Below are 16,427 nucleotides of genomic sequence, written 5' to 3' on the forward strand. Positions count from 1 at the left end.
GCTTTTAATTTGGATCCTCATTCTCTGTGAAACATCGTTCCACAACAATGCCGCACGGTGGTCGCTGAAGCATTCCCAGAGCTTCTGATTAAAGGGAACTGGCGGCGCTCATCTGACTCCGGCTCAGGAACCTCGGCTTTACTATCAACTTAACAAGAATGTTAGAGTATTTCTGCACAAGTTCCTCTCTTATTAATTTACTCTACGGCGTATGTTCACGCAAGTGGGGCACCTGCATATGACCCACGCCATACGGTGCTCTTCCTGCAGAACATACCACGGTAGCCCACCCTAACCATGTATCTCAACGATGGCCACCCGTAACAATGAATTTGTAATAACGTGAACCTAAACAAGACTGGTGAGTCCAATAACGTTACACTATGAATGAAAAATCTAGACTAACATTTCTGACAATCTTGGAAATACTGCAAATATGTAACTATATAAAGATGTTTCCATCCATGATCAGGCTGTTAACTGTTTTCGAAGCAGATAAATTTTGATGATATACTCCGCAGATATAATAAATTTCCATTTATAACAATATGACAAGGAAAAAATTGAGTGATATTTCACTTGAATTAGACAGCTGAATAACACTAAAGGTTTCTAAGTCAATTCAGATGTTAACAGTATTAATTGTTGGAAAATCTTAGACATTGAAAGAACTAGATATTTTGAAACCCAGTTCTAATAAATGTTACAAAATGTGTTAGTATAAACTATTTATTTTGGATATGTGTAAAAAACAGTAACAATGTTTCATAAATCATATGAGAAATGAACCACACTATTCGAGCTTCCTTTCATGAAAATATTATTTACGATATGATTTCTCACTCTGCAGTGGATGGCGTGTTGAGTTTAAACTTCGCGGCAGATTAAAACTTGATGTTGGACCGGGACTTGACTTCGTGGGCAGTTGCTCGACCAACTGAGCTACGTCGAAGCATGCAATTTTAATCCACCACGAAATCTCAAATCAGCGCACACTGAGATGAAGGGTGAAAATTATTTCTGGACACAAACCCCCTGGCTGTGCTTATGGGATTTCTCCGCACTACCTTTTGTTCCAGCGGTACTAGTCCCGCAAGTTATGGAGGAGAACGTCTGTGAAATTTGGTAGGTAGGAGATGAGGTACTACAGGAACTGAAGTTGTGAGTGATGCTTGGGTAGCTCCGTTCGTAGAGCATTTTCCCACGAAAGACAAAAGTCCCAAGTTCATGTCCCGCTCTGTAACACAGTTTTAATCTTCCAGGAAGCTTCAAAAATATTAATATCAGAGTAAAAGTAAATAGCACAGAAGTCCTTTTGCACAGGTAATGTAATGTGATAGAGGGATTCAGTATGAAGAGATAAAGGTATTTTATTTATTAATCATTAAACGACCAAATGTCCTGTTGGAGAATACTGCTGTCTGGCTTCTCTTAGTGGGTCGATCGACCTAGCAACAGATGAAGAGTAACTAGTACTTGATGTTGTGAACTGAAAAGTTTCCTAAACAGCTACTGAACTAAATACGACTAGGAAAACAACAAATTTATATTCTTACTAATTAAATAAATTACTGCTTAATGTTTAAATATTAAAAATTCTACTAACAAGAAGACTACAGTATTTAAGTGTACATTGTTATTCTGCTTTAAAAATCGCTAGATTCGTCAGGGACGTGGAAGAATGTCAGATCTCCTACTACGAAGACGAAGTCAACAATATTTTTTGTGCAAAAGTGTATACCTCTCATGTCAAATATACCTCCTACGAGTGGATTTACAATGTGGGGTATAAATTAAATGAAGTGCATCTATCATTAGGTTGCTGTTTATGATTGTTAACAGCTGCTGTCTAACGCCATGGTGCATAGGGAAGTATTCGATGCACGTGAGACACTACAGCTTCACTTGCATTCTGTTCCCATAGTAGTGGTAATGTGGCGAGCAGCCCCAGTCACTACTGCCGCAGGTAGGAGTCGTCGTAGCTGCCCGTTCCGGAAGTGGAATCAACGCGACGGGGCCGCACAGGCTTGCTGTTGTTGCTGCACTGCACCACGAAGCGCAGCTCGCTCACCAGCGCCTCCCACGGCGTCATCTGGCAACAATTTCAAACTTAAATTCATTCTAGTTCCTACTTTGCCCGCAGTTCAATTAAGACGCAGGTATACATATGTCTCATTTATCTTTACCACCCCAAATAACTTTTGTCCAGAAACAAAATAAAAGTGTGTCAAGCAAATGATGTTTAGTCATCAGAGTAAATCAATCAACATGGTTGCCTTTTGTGTAACTTTTTTCGTTACGAAGATATGAATAACACTACATGTTTTTCAAATAGCATCCAATATTTTTCGATAATTCACTTCCGCTTCTCAAGACATGTTCATAAACGCATAACTGTGTACCATGCTAGTAAACCTGCCGTTATTAAAAACGTAACACAAAACTGACTTGGATTCTTTGGTACTAGCACACAATGCAGCTACCGGTAGTAACGTAACTCATCCACTTGCTAGAGTTGACGGTAAACAAATGGAAACGCAAGGAACACACACACCAGCCATCCTGTCAATCGTCTTCATTTGAAAGTTGTGTCAGTAAAATGTGCAGTAAGTAAGAGAGAGTAGAAAGGCTACTCATCTATGGGGAATTTAAGTTAGCGTAACAGTAAAAAAACAAATAAATTAAAGAGTTAGCAAAAAAAGATAAAAATGAGAGGCCTGTACACAATAGAGGGCCAGCATCTCGTGGTCGTGCGGTAGCGTTCTCGCTTCCCACGCCTGGGTTCCCGGGTTCGATTCCCGGCGGGGTCAGGGATTTTCTCTGCCTCGTGATGGCTGGGTGTTGTGTGCTGTTCTCAGGTTAGTTAGGTTTAAGTAGTTCTAAGTTCTAGGGGACTGATGACCATAGAAGTTAAGTCCCATAGTGCTCAGAGCCATTTGAACCACAATAGAGGAGCTGTGTCGAAAGTAAACCTTTCAACTTATATGTAAATACTTGGAGTCTGTCAATTACTTTTTTCACTCTTACCTGAACCTTGTGAACGGTGCACATCTTTCATTCTATACAATGCTTGAAGGAATGTCATGCAAGTGGATATCGTTTTTCCGTTTAGTTTTCGCTGAATGAATGTTTCAGTTTCTTCTGAAGGAGGCAAATTGTCAACAACAAATCCCACTATGCAAGGACGACAGATTTAAAATTCCGAGAGAAATAAACAATCGCCTACCGAAGTTGGTCAACCGACACCGCAGATCAGCCTTTTCTGGGCTAAAACTACTCTTGGCGAGAGCCCAGAGTTGCGCCGAAACATGACACTACACGACATAATAAAGTGAAAGTAATCAGAGTAAACAAGCCTTTGCGTTTCGGGGTCAGAGACACTAGAGGTTGTTGTTATATTGAAGGTAGCAGCGTTCAGCTTCTGCACCGCGATGTTTCAAAGGAACCTTTATACCACAGGAAAAGTAGCCCTAAAAACGGCTGCGCTGGGCAGTAAATATGCAAACGCTGGAAATATTTTTAATCGACGCTACGCATCCAAAATAATAAATGAGTCTGCGACGGTTTCTGGCTTGTGCTAAACTTTTGAGGGCCGAAAAATGCCGAAAGTTTTCGATTTTTTTTAGTTTTTCACTTATAAATCGAAAACGGTACATCCTACGTAAAATTTCCAAAAACAACAAAATGATAAAGCATAAATCTGATCTTAGAGTCACCTGGTTAAAAGTTGAAATCTGATCTTAGAGTCACTTAGTTAAAAGTTGAAATCGGCTCAGTCATTTATACACAATCGATAGTAAAAAATCGTCTGTTTTATCAATTTGGCGGAAAAGTGAGTTTTTCTCATGTTCGAAAGCCTGTAACTCAAAAAGGGCTACTAAAAATGGAAAGTGTCATGCATAAAAGTTGTAGAGCATCAAGTTCTGCATAAAAAAGCTTCAAATTTTTGAAATTACAAAGATACAAATAAAAACATGAAAACTTACGTAGCGCTAAATATCTGTTAAGAACTGTTTGTGGAGCCAAATTAATTTTGAACCCCTAATCATGCACATTAGTCCAAATATTCAATTTTAACATCACTGATGTGGAAAAATTCACTAAGTGGTTTGATTCTCATAACCCATACCGTCAAGGAACGTCCAGTCATGTGCATTAGTACTGAAGTGTTGGGACGTGATGACAGCAACTGCCAAGAGGCTTATAAAAAACAGAAAAATGCTCGGAAAATATTAGAGGGAAGAATTTTAAGCAAGTGCAATGTGAGCCGTAAAGCTTACAGTCAAGATAAACGTTGAACTAGTCCCTGTCAGTCCAGATACAATTTTCCGCATAATCCTTTTGCATATGAATTCATCGTAACAGCTCCAGTCATACTTCGCTATTCAGTTAACCCCATATCCAATAACTCTTTTTGATGACGAAGGAATAATACGCGAGTCAAGAAAATCAGTGAGTTTTTGAACAGCTCAATCCAGTCAATATTTTCACAAGCAACACAGACTTTGTCCTTGACGGTGGGTTTCTCTTACTGAGCTGTGTGGAATACTGATTAAGTGCTTTCCTCCATACTTGAAAAGTACGCATAGTGTTCGATTGATGGCGTGAGAAGGGAGCTGAGAAAAGCATAAAATCTGCCGAACGTGCCCGAAGAGCCTGCTCTGCATCATCCGTTTCTGTTTTATTTGATGAGACGAGTTCACCAGCTATGCCAAAAGACTGTCTCTTATTAAAAGTTAATAAGAAACGCCTTGTCCCAACATTGAGAGAAAATTGTATGGCGAAGGGTGTCAAGCCGGCCATTGAGGACGGAAACCCCTTGTTTGTTGGCACAGCTATAGAAAAGACGTGAGAAAGGGAGGTAACATCTTCACTGCCAGGGAAGATACTGATCTGTTGGTCCTGCTAACTGACAACGTAGCTGATAGTAGTGAGCAGGATGAAACAGTCACCAATATCTTCTTTATGAAATTTGGACAAAGACAACCAAGACACATTCATTTACACATTCTACAGTTCTATGCTCTCCCAAGAAGTCAAAAAACATGTATTATTTCTTCACGCCTTCACTGGCTGTCACAACACCCACACACTTTTTCGTCAGGGTAAAAGCAAATTCACAAACATATTACATAAGAACGCGAATCTCCAACGCGTTGCCTCATACCTCACGGATCACAGCACCACTCCTGATAAGATCGCTGACGCAAGAGTGAAGTTCATTGTGTGTTTGTAAACAGGTGACAGTTTCCAGCTTTTGAATAAAATTCGTTTGCAACTGTTCCAGAGAGCAGTTCAGTTGGGCACGTTTGCCTCACACCGAAGACGACGCTTGCCAGCAATCTGTCAGGGTTACTTGCAGGTTCATTTGTGGAGGAATGATCAGCTCGATGCACTGAGATGAGGATGGAAGAGCACAAAAACGACCTGACCCCATAGCAAACACCCAGCCTCCAATATCCTGGGAACTGCTAAACATAATATCCAGCACGAATAAAGTGTATAAAGGACTCGCCTATATGCAGCTGATAGCAAGGGGCTTTCATGCCTTATCTCTCCAACATAAGAGGACATCTTCCTTGATTCGACGCAAATCGACGATGAGATTGATATCTCCGAGGAGGAAATCGATTTAGGTCCCATGCCAGAAGAAGACGAAGAACCAGACGACGTTTCCTCCTCGGGACCATCTCACCCGAAACGCAGACAAAAATAAAAAAAAATAAGTTGTAGATTAATGTAAATACAGAACAATTATTAGTTACATCTACATCTACGTGATTACTGTGCTATTCACAATAAAGTGCCTGGCAGAGGGATCAATGAACCACCTTCATGCTGTCTCTCTACCGTTCCACTCTCGAACGGCACGCGGGAACAACGAGCACTTAAATTTTTCTGTGCGAGTCCTGATTTCTCTTATTTTATCGTGATGATCATTTCTCCCTACGTAGGTGGGTGCCAACAGAAAGTTTCCGCAATCGGAGAAGAAAACTGGTGATTGAAATTTCAAGATAAGATCCCGTCGCAACGAAAAACGCCTTTGTTTTAATTATTGCCACTCCAATTCACGTATCATGTCTACATCTACATCTAAATTTATACTCCGCAAGCCACCCAACGGTGTGTGGCGTAGGGCACTTTACGTGCCACTGTCATTACCTCCCTTTTCTGTTCCAGTCGCGTACGGTTCGCGGGAAGAACGACTGTCTGAAAGCCTCCGTGCGCGCTCGAATCACTCTAATTTTACATTCGTGATCTCCTCGGGAGGTATAAGTAGGGGGAAGCAATATATTCGATACCTCATCCAGAAACGCACCCTCTCGAAACCTGGACAGCAAGCTACACCGCGATGCAGAGCGCCTCTCTTGCAGAGTCTGCCACTTGAGTTTGCTAAACATCTCCGTAACGCTATCACGGTTACCAAATAACCGTGTGACGAAACGCGCCGCTCTTCTTTGGATCTTCTCTATCTCCTCCGTCAACCCGATCTGGTACGGATCCCACACTGATGAGCAATACTCAAGTATAGGTCGAACGAGTGTTTTGTAAGCCACCTCCTTTGTTGATGGACTACATTTTCTAAGGACTCTCCTCATGAATCTCAACCTGGTACCCGCCTTACTAACAATTAATTTTATGTGATCATTCCACTTCAAATCGTTCCGCGCGCATACTCCCAGATATTTTACAGAAGTAACTGCTACCAGTGTTTGTTCCGCTATCATATAATCATACAATAAAGGATCCTTCTTTCTATGTATTCGCAACACATTACATTTATCTATGTCTGTGACACTATCTCCCCTATTTCGCGATAGTACAAAACGAGCTGCCTTTCTTTGTACTTTTTAGATGTCATCCGTCAGTCCCACCTGATGCGGATCCCACACCGCACAGCAATACTCCAGAATAGGGCGGACAAGCGTAGTGTAAGCAGTCTCTTTGTACACCTGTTGCACCTTCTAAGTATTCTGCCAATGAATCGCAGTCTTTGGTTTGCTCTACCCACAATATTATATATGTGATCGTTCCAATTTAGATTATTTGTAATTGTAATCCCTAAGTATTTAGTTGAATTTACAGCCCTCAGATTTGTGTGACTTACCGGGTAATCGAAATTTAGCTGATTTCTTTTATTAATCACGTGAATAACTTCACACTTTTCTGTATTCAGGGTCAATTGCCCCTTTTCGCACCATACAGATATCTTACCTAAATCATTTTGCAAGTCGTTTTAATCATCTGATGACTTTACAAGACGGTAAATGACAGCATCATCTGCAAACAATCTAAGACGGCTACTCAGATTGTCTCCTATGTCGTTAATATAGATCAGGAACAATAGAGGGCCTATACCACTTCCTTGGGGAACGCCGGATATTACTTCTGTTTTACTCGATGACTTTCCGTCTGCCGGCCGGAGGGCCGAGCGGTTCTTTGCGCTTCAGTCTGGAACCGCGCGACCGCTCCGGTCGCAGATTCGCATCCTGCCTCTTGCATGGATGTGTGTGATGTTCTTAGGTTAGTTAGATTTAAGTAGTTCTAAGTTCTAGGGGACTGATGACTTCAGATGTTAAGTCTCATAGTGGCTCTGAGCACTATGGGACTTAACATCTATGGTCATCAGTCCCCTAGAACTTAGAACTACTTAAATCTAACTAACCTAAGGACATCACACAACACCCAGTCATCACGAGGCAGAGAAAATTCCTGACCCCGCCGGGAATCGAACCCGGGAACCCGGGCACGGGAAGCGGGAACGCTACCGCACGACCACGAACTGCTCAGAGCCATTTGAATCATTTGAACTTTTCGTCTATTACTACGAACTGAGACCTTTCTGACAGGAAATCACGAATCCATTCGCACAACTGAGGCGATGCTCCGTAGACACGCAGTTTGGTTAGAAGACGCTTGTGAGGAATGGTGTCGAAAGCCTTTTGGAAATCGAAAAACATGGAATCAATCTGACATCCCATGTCGATAGCACTTATTACTTCATGAATATAAAGAGCTAGTTGTGTTTCACAAGGACGATATTTTCTGAATCCGTGCTGACTACATGTCAATAAATCGTTTTCTTCGAAGTCCTTCATAATGTTCGAATACAGTATATGTTCTAAAACCCTACTGCAAATCAACGTTAGTGACATAGGCCTGTAATTCAGCTGATTACTCCTACTTACCTATTTTGATATTGGTGTGACTTGAGTAATTTTCCAGTCTTTAGGTACGGATCTTTTTGTGAGCGATTGGTTGTATATAATTGCTAAATATGGAGCTATTTTATCAGCATACTCTGAGAGGTACCTGACTGGTATACAATCTGCACCGCAAGCCTTACCTTCATTAAGTGATTTAAGCTGCTTTTTTACACCGAGGATATCTACTTCTATGTTTCTCATCTTGGCGGTTGTTCTTGATTGGAATTCAGGAATATTTACTTCGTCTTCTTTGGTGATGAAGTTTCGGAAAACCGTGTTTTATAACTCTGCTTTAGAGGCACTGTCATCAGTGACTTCACCGTTGTTATCGCGCAGTGAAGGTATTGATTGCGTCTTGCCACTGGTGTGCTTTATGTATGACCAGAATCTCTTTGGGTTTTCTGCCAGAATTCGAGACAGAATTTCGTTGTGGAAATTATTAAAAGCATCTTGCGCTGAAGTACGCGCTATATTTCGAACTTCTGTAAAACTTTCTTTGCCAATCTTGGGGATTTTGCGTTCTTTTAAATTTGGCATACTTTTTTCGTTGTTTCTGCAACAACGATCTGACCCGTTTTGTGTACTATGGGGGATCAGTACCATCAATTATTAATTTATGTGGTATATATCTCTCAATTGCTGTTGATACTATCTCTTTGAAAACATTCCACAACTTTACTACACTTACATGATCAGATCGGAAGGAGCCGAAGGCTGTCTCTTAAAACGGCGTTAAGAGCATTTTTATCAGTTTTTTAAATAAATATACTTTACGTTTCTTTTTGATGGTTGTAGGTGTTACGGTATTTAGCCTAGCAGCAACTGCCTTGTGGTCGCTAATCCCTGTATTCGTCACAACACTCGCTATTTGTCCAGGATTGTAAATGGCTCTGAGCACTATGGGACTTAACATCTATGGTCATGAGTCCCCTAGAACTTAGAACTACTTAAACCTAACTAACCTAAGGACATCACACAACACCCATTTTTGTCCAGGATTATTTGTTGCTAAAAGATCAAGTATGCATTCGCAACCATTTACGCTACGAGTGGGCTCATGAACTAAGTGTTCAAAATAATTTTCGGAGAAAGCATTCAGTACAATTTCGGATGATGTTTTATGCCTGCCACTGGCTTTAAACGTATAATTTTTCCAGCATTTCGAAGGTAGATTGAAGTCACCACCGACTATAATTGTATGAGCGGGGTATTTATTTGAAATGAGACTCAAGTTTTCTATGAACTGTTCAACAACTATGTCTTCTGAGTCGGAGGGGTCGGTAAAACGATCCAATTAATAGTTTAGTCCGATTGTCAGGTATAACCTCTACCCATACAACTTCACATGAACTATCCACTTCAGTTTCGCTACAAGACAAACTACCTCTGACAGCAATAAATACTCCATCAACAACTGTATTTAATCTATCCTTTCTGAACATTGTTAGATCGTTTGAAAAAATTTCGGCTGAACTTACTTCCGGCTTTAGCCAGCTCTCTTTACCTACAACTATTTGAGCTTCAGTGCTTTCTATTAGGGCTTGGAGCTCTGGTTCTTTCCCAACACAGCTACGACAATTTAAAATTACAATACCAATCGTTTCTACAACTACCTTACAGTGTTTTACCTGCCCACTTTTAGACGGACGCCCCTTCTGTGGTTCCCTGAGACCCTCTAACCGAAAAAACCACCCAGTCCCTTCCACACAGCCCCCGTTACCCGTGTTGCCACCTCCTGTGTGTAGTGGACACCTGACCTATTAAGCGGAACCCGGAAACCCACCACCCGATGGCGCAAGTCAAGGAATCTGCAGCCTACAGGGTCACAGAACCGCCTGAGCCTCTGATTCAGACCCTCCACTCGTCTCTGCACCAAAGGACCACAGTCGGTTCTATCGACGATGCTACAGATGGTGAGCTCCGTCTTAATCTCGGAAGCAAGACTGGCAGTCTTTACCATTTCCGCTAGCCTCCCGAAACCAGACAGAATCTGCTCCGATCCAAAGCGACACACGTCATTGGTACCGACATGAGCCACCACCTGCAGTTGGCTGCACACTGTACTCTTCATAGCATCCGGAATCACCCTTTCCACATCCGGAATGACTCGACCGGGAATGCACACGGACTGCACACTGGCTTCCTTCCCCTCCTTGGCAGCCATGTTCCTAAGGGGCCCCATTACGCGCGTAACGTTGGAGCTCCCAGCTACCAGCAAACCCACCGTCTGTGAATGCCCAGACTTTGAGGGCCGAGAAGCTTCCTCTGGAACAGGGTGGACGACTGCATCCGGCTCAGAGACATCGTCAGCCACAGATAACGCTCGAAACCTGTTAGTCAAACGAACCGGGGAGGCCCTACTTTCGGCCCATCGGAAAGTTTTTCGCCGCCTGCCAGACTTTGGAATGATCTCCTACTCGACCACGGGTGAGGGGTCAACCTCAGTGCAGGCAGTACTCGGGGAGGTCACAGCAGTGGACCAATCGGAGGACACGTGGGATGTGCTCGACGTCCCTGGCATCCCCGCGTCCGATCCCCACAGTGACGCTCCCTGGCAGCAGCCTCAAGCTGTGTGACGGAAGCCAACGCAGCCTGAAGCTGTGAGCGAAGGGTCGCCAGCTCAGCTCGAATCTGTACGCAACAATGAGAGTTCCTATCCATTACTGCAGTCGCTCCTGTTTGAAGCTCGTAAAAATATGTAATAAGCGAACGGTGTACTCGCCTTATTAGTAGCAGGAGCTAGCGGTGCGCTCTCGCTGACGGTCTAACTGAATTTTTGTGTAAGAATCATCTCTCATCAATTTTATAGTGCAACTGAGGTAGCTTTTCCATTCATAAAACCTGTCATTTGGAATGGTCTTTTTCATTTTTAGACCTGTTTATTAGCATCTTGGATTTGCATGATAATTAATAAATATTAATACTTACTGTTAGCTATCTAGGTAGGTAGATAGTTATGTAGCTAACTAAACTGCCATACAATATGAATATTTGGACGAATGTGGATGATTTGGGGTTCAAAAGTAATTTGACTTCAGAAAAATGTCTTAGCAGGAATTTATTGTCACAGTTTTATTTGTATCTTCGAAAACATGTGAGTGAATTTTAAAATTCAGGAGCTCTTTTTATGCAAAAATTTATATTCTACAACTTTCATGCATGACAATCTTCATTTGTAGTAGCCATTTTTGAGTTACAGGCGTTGGAACATGAACGCAACTCACTTTCCTCCCAAGGTGGGAAAATTGCTAATTTTGATGATCGATTGTAGCTAAACGGTGAACAGATTTCCAATAGATCATCCTACGCGAAATTTTATGCTCTTTCAGTTTGATGTTTTGGAAATTTTCTGTAGGATGTATCGCTTTCGAGTTATAAGAGGAAAACTGAAAAATCCGAAAACTTCCGTGGGTTTTCGGCGCTCAGAATTTTTTTGCACCAGCGTGGAACGGCCACAAACACATTTAAGTCTTATTTGGGATGCGTAACGTCGATTAAAATTATGTGTAGATTATGCTTATTTATTGGCCAGTAAAAGTCCAATTTTCCTGCACTATTACTTCTACCCTGGATTCTAAGAATTTAAAATGGTTGACATCACAGACTGAGCATCTCCGGACAGTAAAATTTCGCTTTTAGAACAATTCCGTCGGAGAATCTCCATGCATTGCGTTTTGCCGCATTTAAGCCTTAATCTGTTCCCTGAAAGCCACATGCTCGTGTCACCACCTGTCCTTTTAACAACAGCATTTTAACACGTTCTACGTTTTTCACAATAACACTTGTGCCATTTACGAAGAGAAAAGCTGTTTAGTCATTTGTCAAGTTTTCTGGTAGATCATTGAATTATATCAGGAAAAGCAACGGATCCCGGAACACAAACTTGCTGCACACGCCCCCCTCCTCCTCTCCCTTTACATGACCCGAGTGACGTTGTGCTTTCTTCCCTATCTGTTAACATTTCTACTTTCTACTTTCCAGATATGAACTAAATCAATATTGAGCTTTTTTCCCAATTCCATAACGTTAAATTTATGGAGAAGTACTAGAAGGTTCACTCCACACAAGCAAATGCCTCAAACTCTAAAGAATAAATTACGATTTCTAGTACTACGCCTCTCCAGAAGCCAAACTGCGCATTTGACAGCAAAGGATGTGTACTGAGGTGTGCCACTACTCTCTTATACACTGCTTTCTTAAAAACCTTTGAAAACACTGGTAGCAAAGAAGCTGGAAGGTAATGGTCTAAATTATCTCTTTCCCATTATTAAAAGCGATTTCATAAACGAGTATTTCAATATCTTAAGAAAATAATTACACCTGAAAGACGCATTGCCGAAGTGGCTACAGCAGTAATATATTGCGCACTGATCTTCAAAATGGTTCAAATGGCTCTGAGCACTATGGGACTTAAGATGTGGGGTCATCAGTCTCCTAGAACTTAGAACTACTTAAACCTAAATAACCTAAGGACATCACACACATCCATGCCCGAGGCAGGATTCGAACCTGCGACCGTAACAGTCACGCGGTTCCGGACTGAAGCGCCTAGAACCGCTCGGCCACCGCGGCCGGCGATCTTCAAAATCCTACTTGTTATTTCGTCATACCAAAGAGGACCTTCACTCTTTAGTGATTTAATAATCGATTCAATTTCATCTTGCTTGTTTGATGTAGCTGCATGTGATGTAGCTCCCCAGGAACACCAACTTTTAAGAGTTTTGCAAACTTACCCGTACCAATATGACTGTGATAGAACTAACCGACTTTTGATAGGCAGTATATATTAAACATTTTTCAGAATTATGGAACATCGTTAGGTGTTTCATCGATTGAATACTGGCAAAATCGTTTCTCGTCGGACCACGCAATACGCCTCCAGTCGGCAACTGACCAACTACTGTGTTGTTTGCTCCACTGGAGACGTGCACCTTTATGTGACACTTTGAGAAATAACCTTGTATGAGGTATTCTACTCTGATTGGCTATTTCATGCCCTTCCCCTCGCAATGTTCACTCGGAAAGTGGTTGAGGTGGATCTGCATTCACTGACAGCAGGAATTTCTGTCGGGTTTGAAAACGACTGCCACTGACCAGGCGAAAAACTCGTCTCTGTCAGGTACGGCTATTTTACGAACGCTGTTCTTTTCGGAGTGTTAAGTGAGTGTGAATGGTATACTATTTATTTTAGACTCGTCTGGGAAAATGGCTCTGAGCACTATGCGACTCAACTTCTGAGGTCATCAGTCGCCTAGAACTTAGAACTAATTAAACCTAACTAACCTAAGGACATCACACACATCCATGCCCGAGGCAGGATTCGAACCTGCGACCGTAGCAGTCCCGCGGTTCCGGACTGAGCGCCTAGAACCGCTAGACCACCGCGGCCGGCACTCGTCGGGGAGTTCGTGGTGATATTCGCATAGAGTGTCCAGTCACATTAATGTAACCACCTGTTAAAAGCCTGAATGATCACCTTTTGCAGCGCGAACCGCTGCAGGAAGAGTCATCGAAATTCTAGGAGTAGAAAGAAACGACAGGGACGTGTATCCATGCCGACTCCAGTGCCGTTGACAGCTGCGCTAGCTTTCTCGGTCGAAGATCCATGGCGCTAACAGCCCGATAGAGGTGGTCCCACAGATTCTCGATTGGGTTCAAATCAGGGTGGTCTGGTGACCAGGGGAGTCCGGTAAACTCATTGTGGTTCCCTTCGAACCACAGACGTACACTGCGAGCTCTATGAAACGTTGCACTGTTGTGCTGGTAAATGCCATCGTGCCGAGGAAAGAACAACTGCTTCTACAGGTGTACATGATCTCGAGGGACAGATGCATACTTGTGTTGATCCATTGTGCCTTCCAGAATGTTGAGATAATCCAGGGAATGCAATAAAAACGTGCCCCATATAATAACCCTCCCTCCTGGTTTCTGGGTGTCTGCTATCAGACATTTAACGCCATACACATCAACGGCCATCTGTCCGATAGAGCTTAAAACGTGATTAATCTGAAAAAACCACGTGTCACCACTCAATGTACGTCCAATTGTGGTATTCCCGTGCAAATTCCTGTCTTCGTCGCCGATGAAAAGCAGTAAGCAGGGGTGCAGTGCCTGCTGCGGATGCCCATATGCACCAACATTCACTGAACGGTCGCTGAGGAGACACTGTTGGCAGCCCCTTGGTTCATCTGGGCGGTCAGTTGCTCAACAGCTGCACGTACATTTTCCCGTGCACGTCTCCGTAGCCGTCGTTCATCCCTCTCATCTTTGGCCCATTGCGCACCACAATTGCCTCGCCGCAGGTTATGGACAGCGCCATTTTGCCATGTGTGGCACGCTTCGCGTTTACAAACTTAGTCATTTCGGAAATGCTTAAACACTTGGCCCGAAAGCCAATGAATATGCACTTCTAAACGACAGGAACATGGCTCCGTTTCCACATTACGACAACGACTGCACTGTTTTCTGCGTCCCCCCGACATGTTTATATACTCTCCGCTGCTAGTGCTGTAACCTGCTGTCTGTGTGTGGCTTTACTTCCGTGACTTACATTAGCGATGTTGGGTCACGTACTGCCTCGTACCAGTTTTACATGTCTAGCGTTCCAAAGCGAATAGCGTGCTTATTTAACGGGCTGATGTGTTTCTTTCTTTTTTTCTGAGAAGCTTATTTGTTTTGTTGAATATAATGAAATTTCTGTAACGTCCCAAACTATCTTCAATTTCTACCTTGTCTGTTAGTGACATGAACTGCGTTCTAATTGTTGATTATGTAACCAACAAACATTACATATGCAAGAAAGAAAGGGCTATATTGTAGAATATCTTCTTATTTTTCTGGTGCTTTTTTCCCGTATCAGAGCAGGGTCCGCGTGGCTATGAACGGAAGCAATTCCAGTCGTTACCCCGTTACCCACAAGGACGGAATATGTGTACACCAACTGCGTCTAATTTTATTCATGTGGACGTGAGCGAAAGTTTTGGAAATATTTGCGAATCGTGGAACTGAGGTACAACTTTGATACCAGTTCGGTATTCACTTAGTGGGATGTGGGAAATCGAACAAAACCCACGTCCAGGCTGGCCGGCACAACGCCCCTCGTCTTCAATACGCCGGGCAGATTTGTTCCGGGCCGGTGCACCTCCCCGTACCGGAAGCGGCCCATTAACACACACTGCTGTTCGGGCGAGTTCTATCTTATAGTATATCCATAAAAAATTATATGTGTTTTGGAAACTGATTGTTACTCTGCAAGTATATACAGGGTGTTTCAAAAATGACCGGTATATTTGAAACGGCAATAAAAACTAAACGAGCAGCGATAGAAATACACCGTTTGTTGCAATATGCTTGGGACAACAGTACATTTTCAGGCGAACAAACTTTAGAAATTACAGTAGTTACAATTTTCAACAACAGATGGCGCTGCAAGTGATGTGAACGATATAGAAGACAACGCAGTCTGTGGGTGCGCCATTCTGTACGTCGTCTTTCTGCTGTAAGCGTGTGCTGTTCACAACGTGCAAGTGTGCTGTAGACAACATGGTTTATTCCTTAGAACAGAGGATTTTTCTGGTGTTGGAATTCCACCGCCTAGAACACAGTGTTGTTGTAACAAGACGAAGTTTTCAACGGAGGTTTAATGTAACCAAAGGACCGAAAAGCGATACAATAAAGGATCTGTTTGAAAAATTTCAACGGACTGGGAACGTGACGGATGAATGTGCTGGAAAGGTAGGGCGACCGCGTACGGCAACCACAGAGGGCAACGCGCAGCTAGTGCAGCAGGTGATCCAACAGCGGCCTCGGGTTTCCGTTCGCCGTGTTGCAGCTGCGGTCCAAATGACGCCAACGTCCACGTATCGTCTCATGCGCCAGAGTTTACACCTCTATCCATACAAAATTCAAACGCGGCAACCCCTCAGCGCCGCTACCATTGCTGCACGAGAGACATTCACTAACGATATAGTGCACAGGATTGATGACGGCGATATGCATGTGGGCAGCATTTGGTTTACTGACGAAGCTTATTTTTACCTGGACGGCATCGTCAATAAACAGAACTGGCGCATATGGGGAACCGAAAAGCCCCATGTTGCAGTCCCATCGTCCCTGCATCCTCAAAAAGTACTGGTCTGGGCCGCCATTTCTTCCAAAGGAATCATTGGCCCATGTTTCAGATCCGAAACGATTACTGCATCACGCTATCTGGACATTCTT

At 42.9% G+C, this 16,427-nt stretch overlaps 1 protein-coding gene across 1 annotated transcript in view; it reads right to left on the reverse strand.

Moving 5' to 3' along the window:
* Positions 1-795: 795 nt before the first annotated feature.
* Positions 796-16,427, reverse strand: part of LOC126184374 (glutamate receptor ionotropic, kainate 2-like) — a 326,740-nt gene continuing 311,108 nt past the window's right edge. The window contains exon 13 of the mRNA XM_049926759.1: positions 796-2,092. Within this exon, the coding sequence (XP_049782716.1) occupies positions 1,955-2,092 (138 nt within the window). The 3' untranslated portion in view covers positions 796-1,954. The remainder of the gene's footprint in view (positions 2,093-16,427) is intronic.

The sequence above is a fragment of the Schistocerca cancellata genome, chromosome 4, assembly GCF_023864275.1.
Source record: "Schistocerca cancellata isolate TAMUIC-IGC-003103 chromosome 4, iqSchCanc2.1, whole genome shotgun sequence".
Taxonomy (NCBI): Eukaryota; Metazoa; Arthropoda; class Insecta; order Orthoptera; family Acrididae; genus Schistocerca; species Schistocerca cancellata.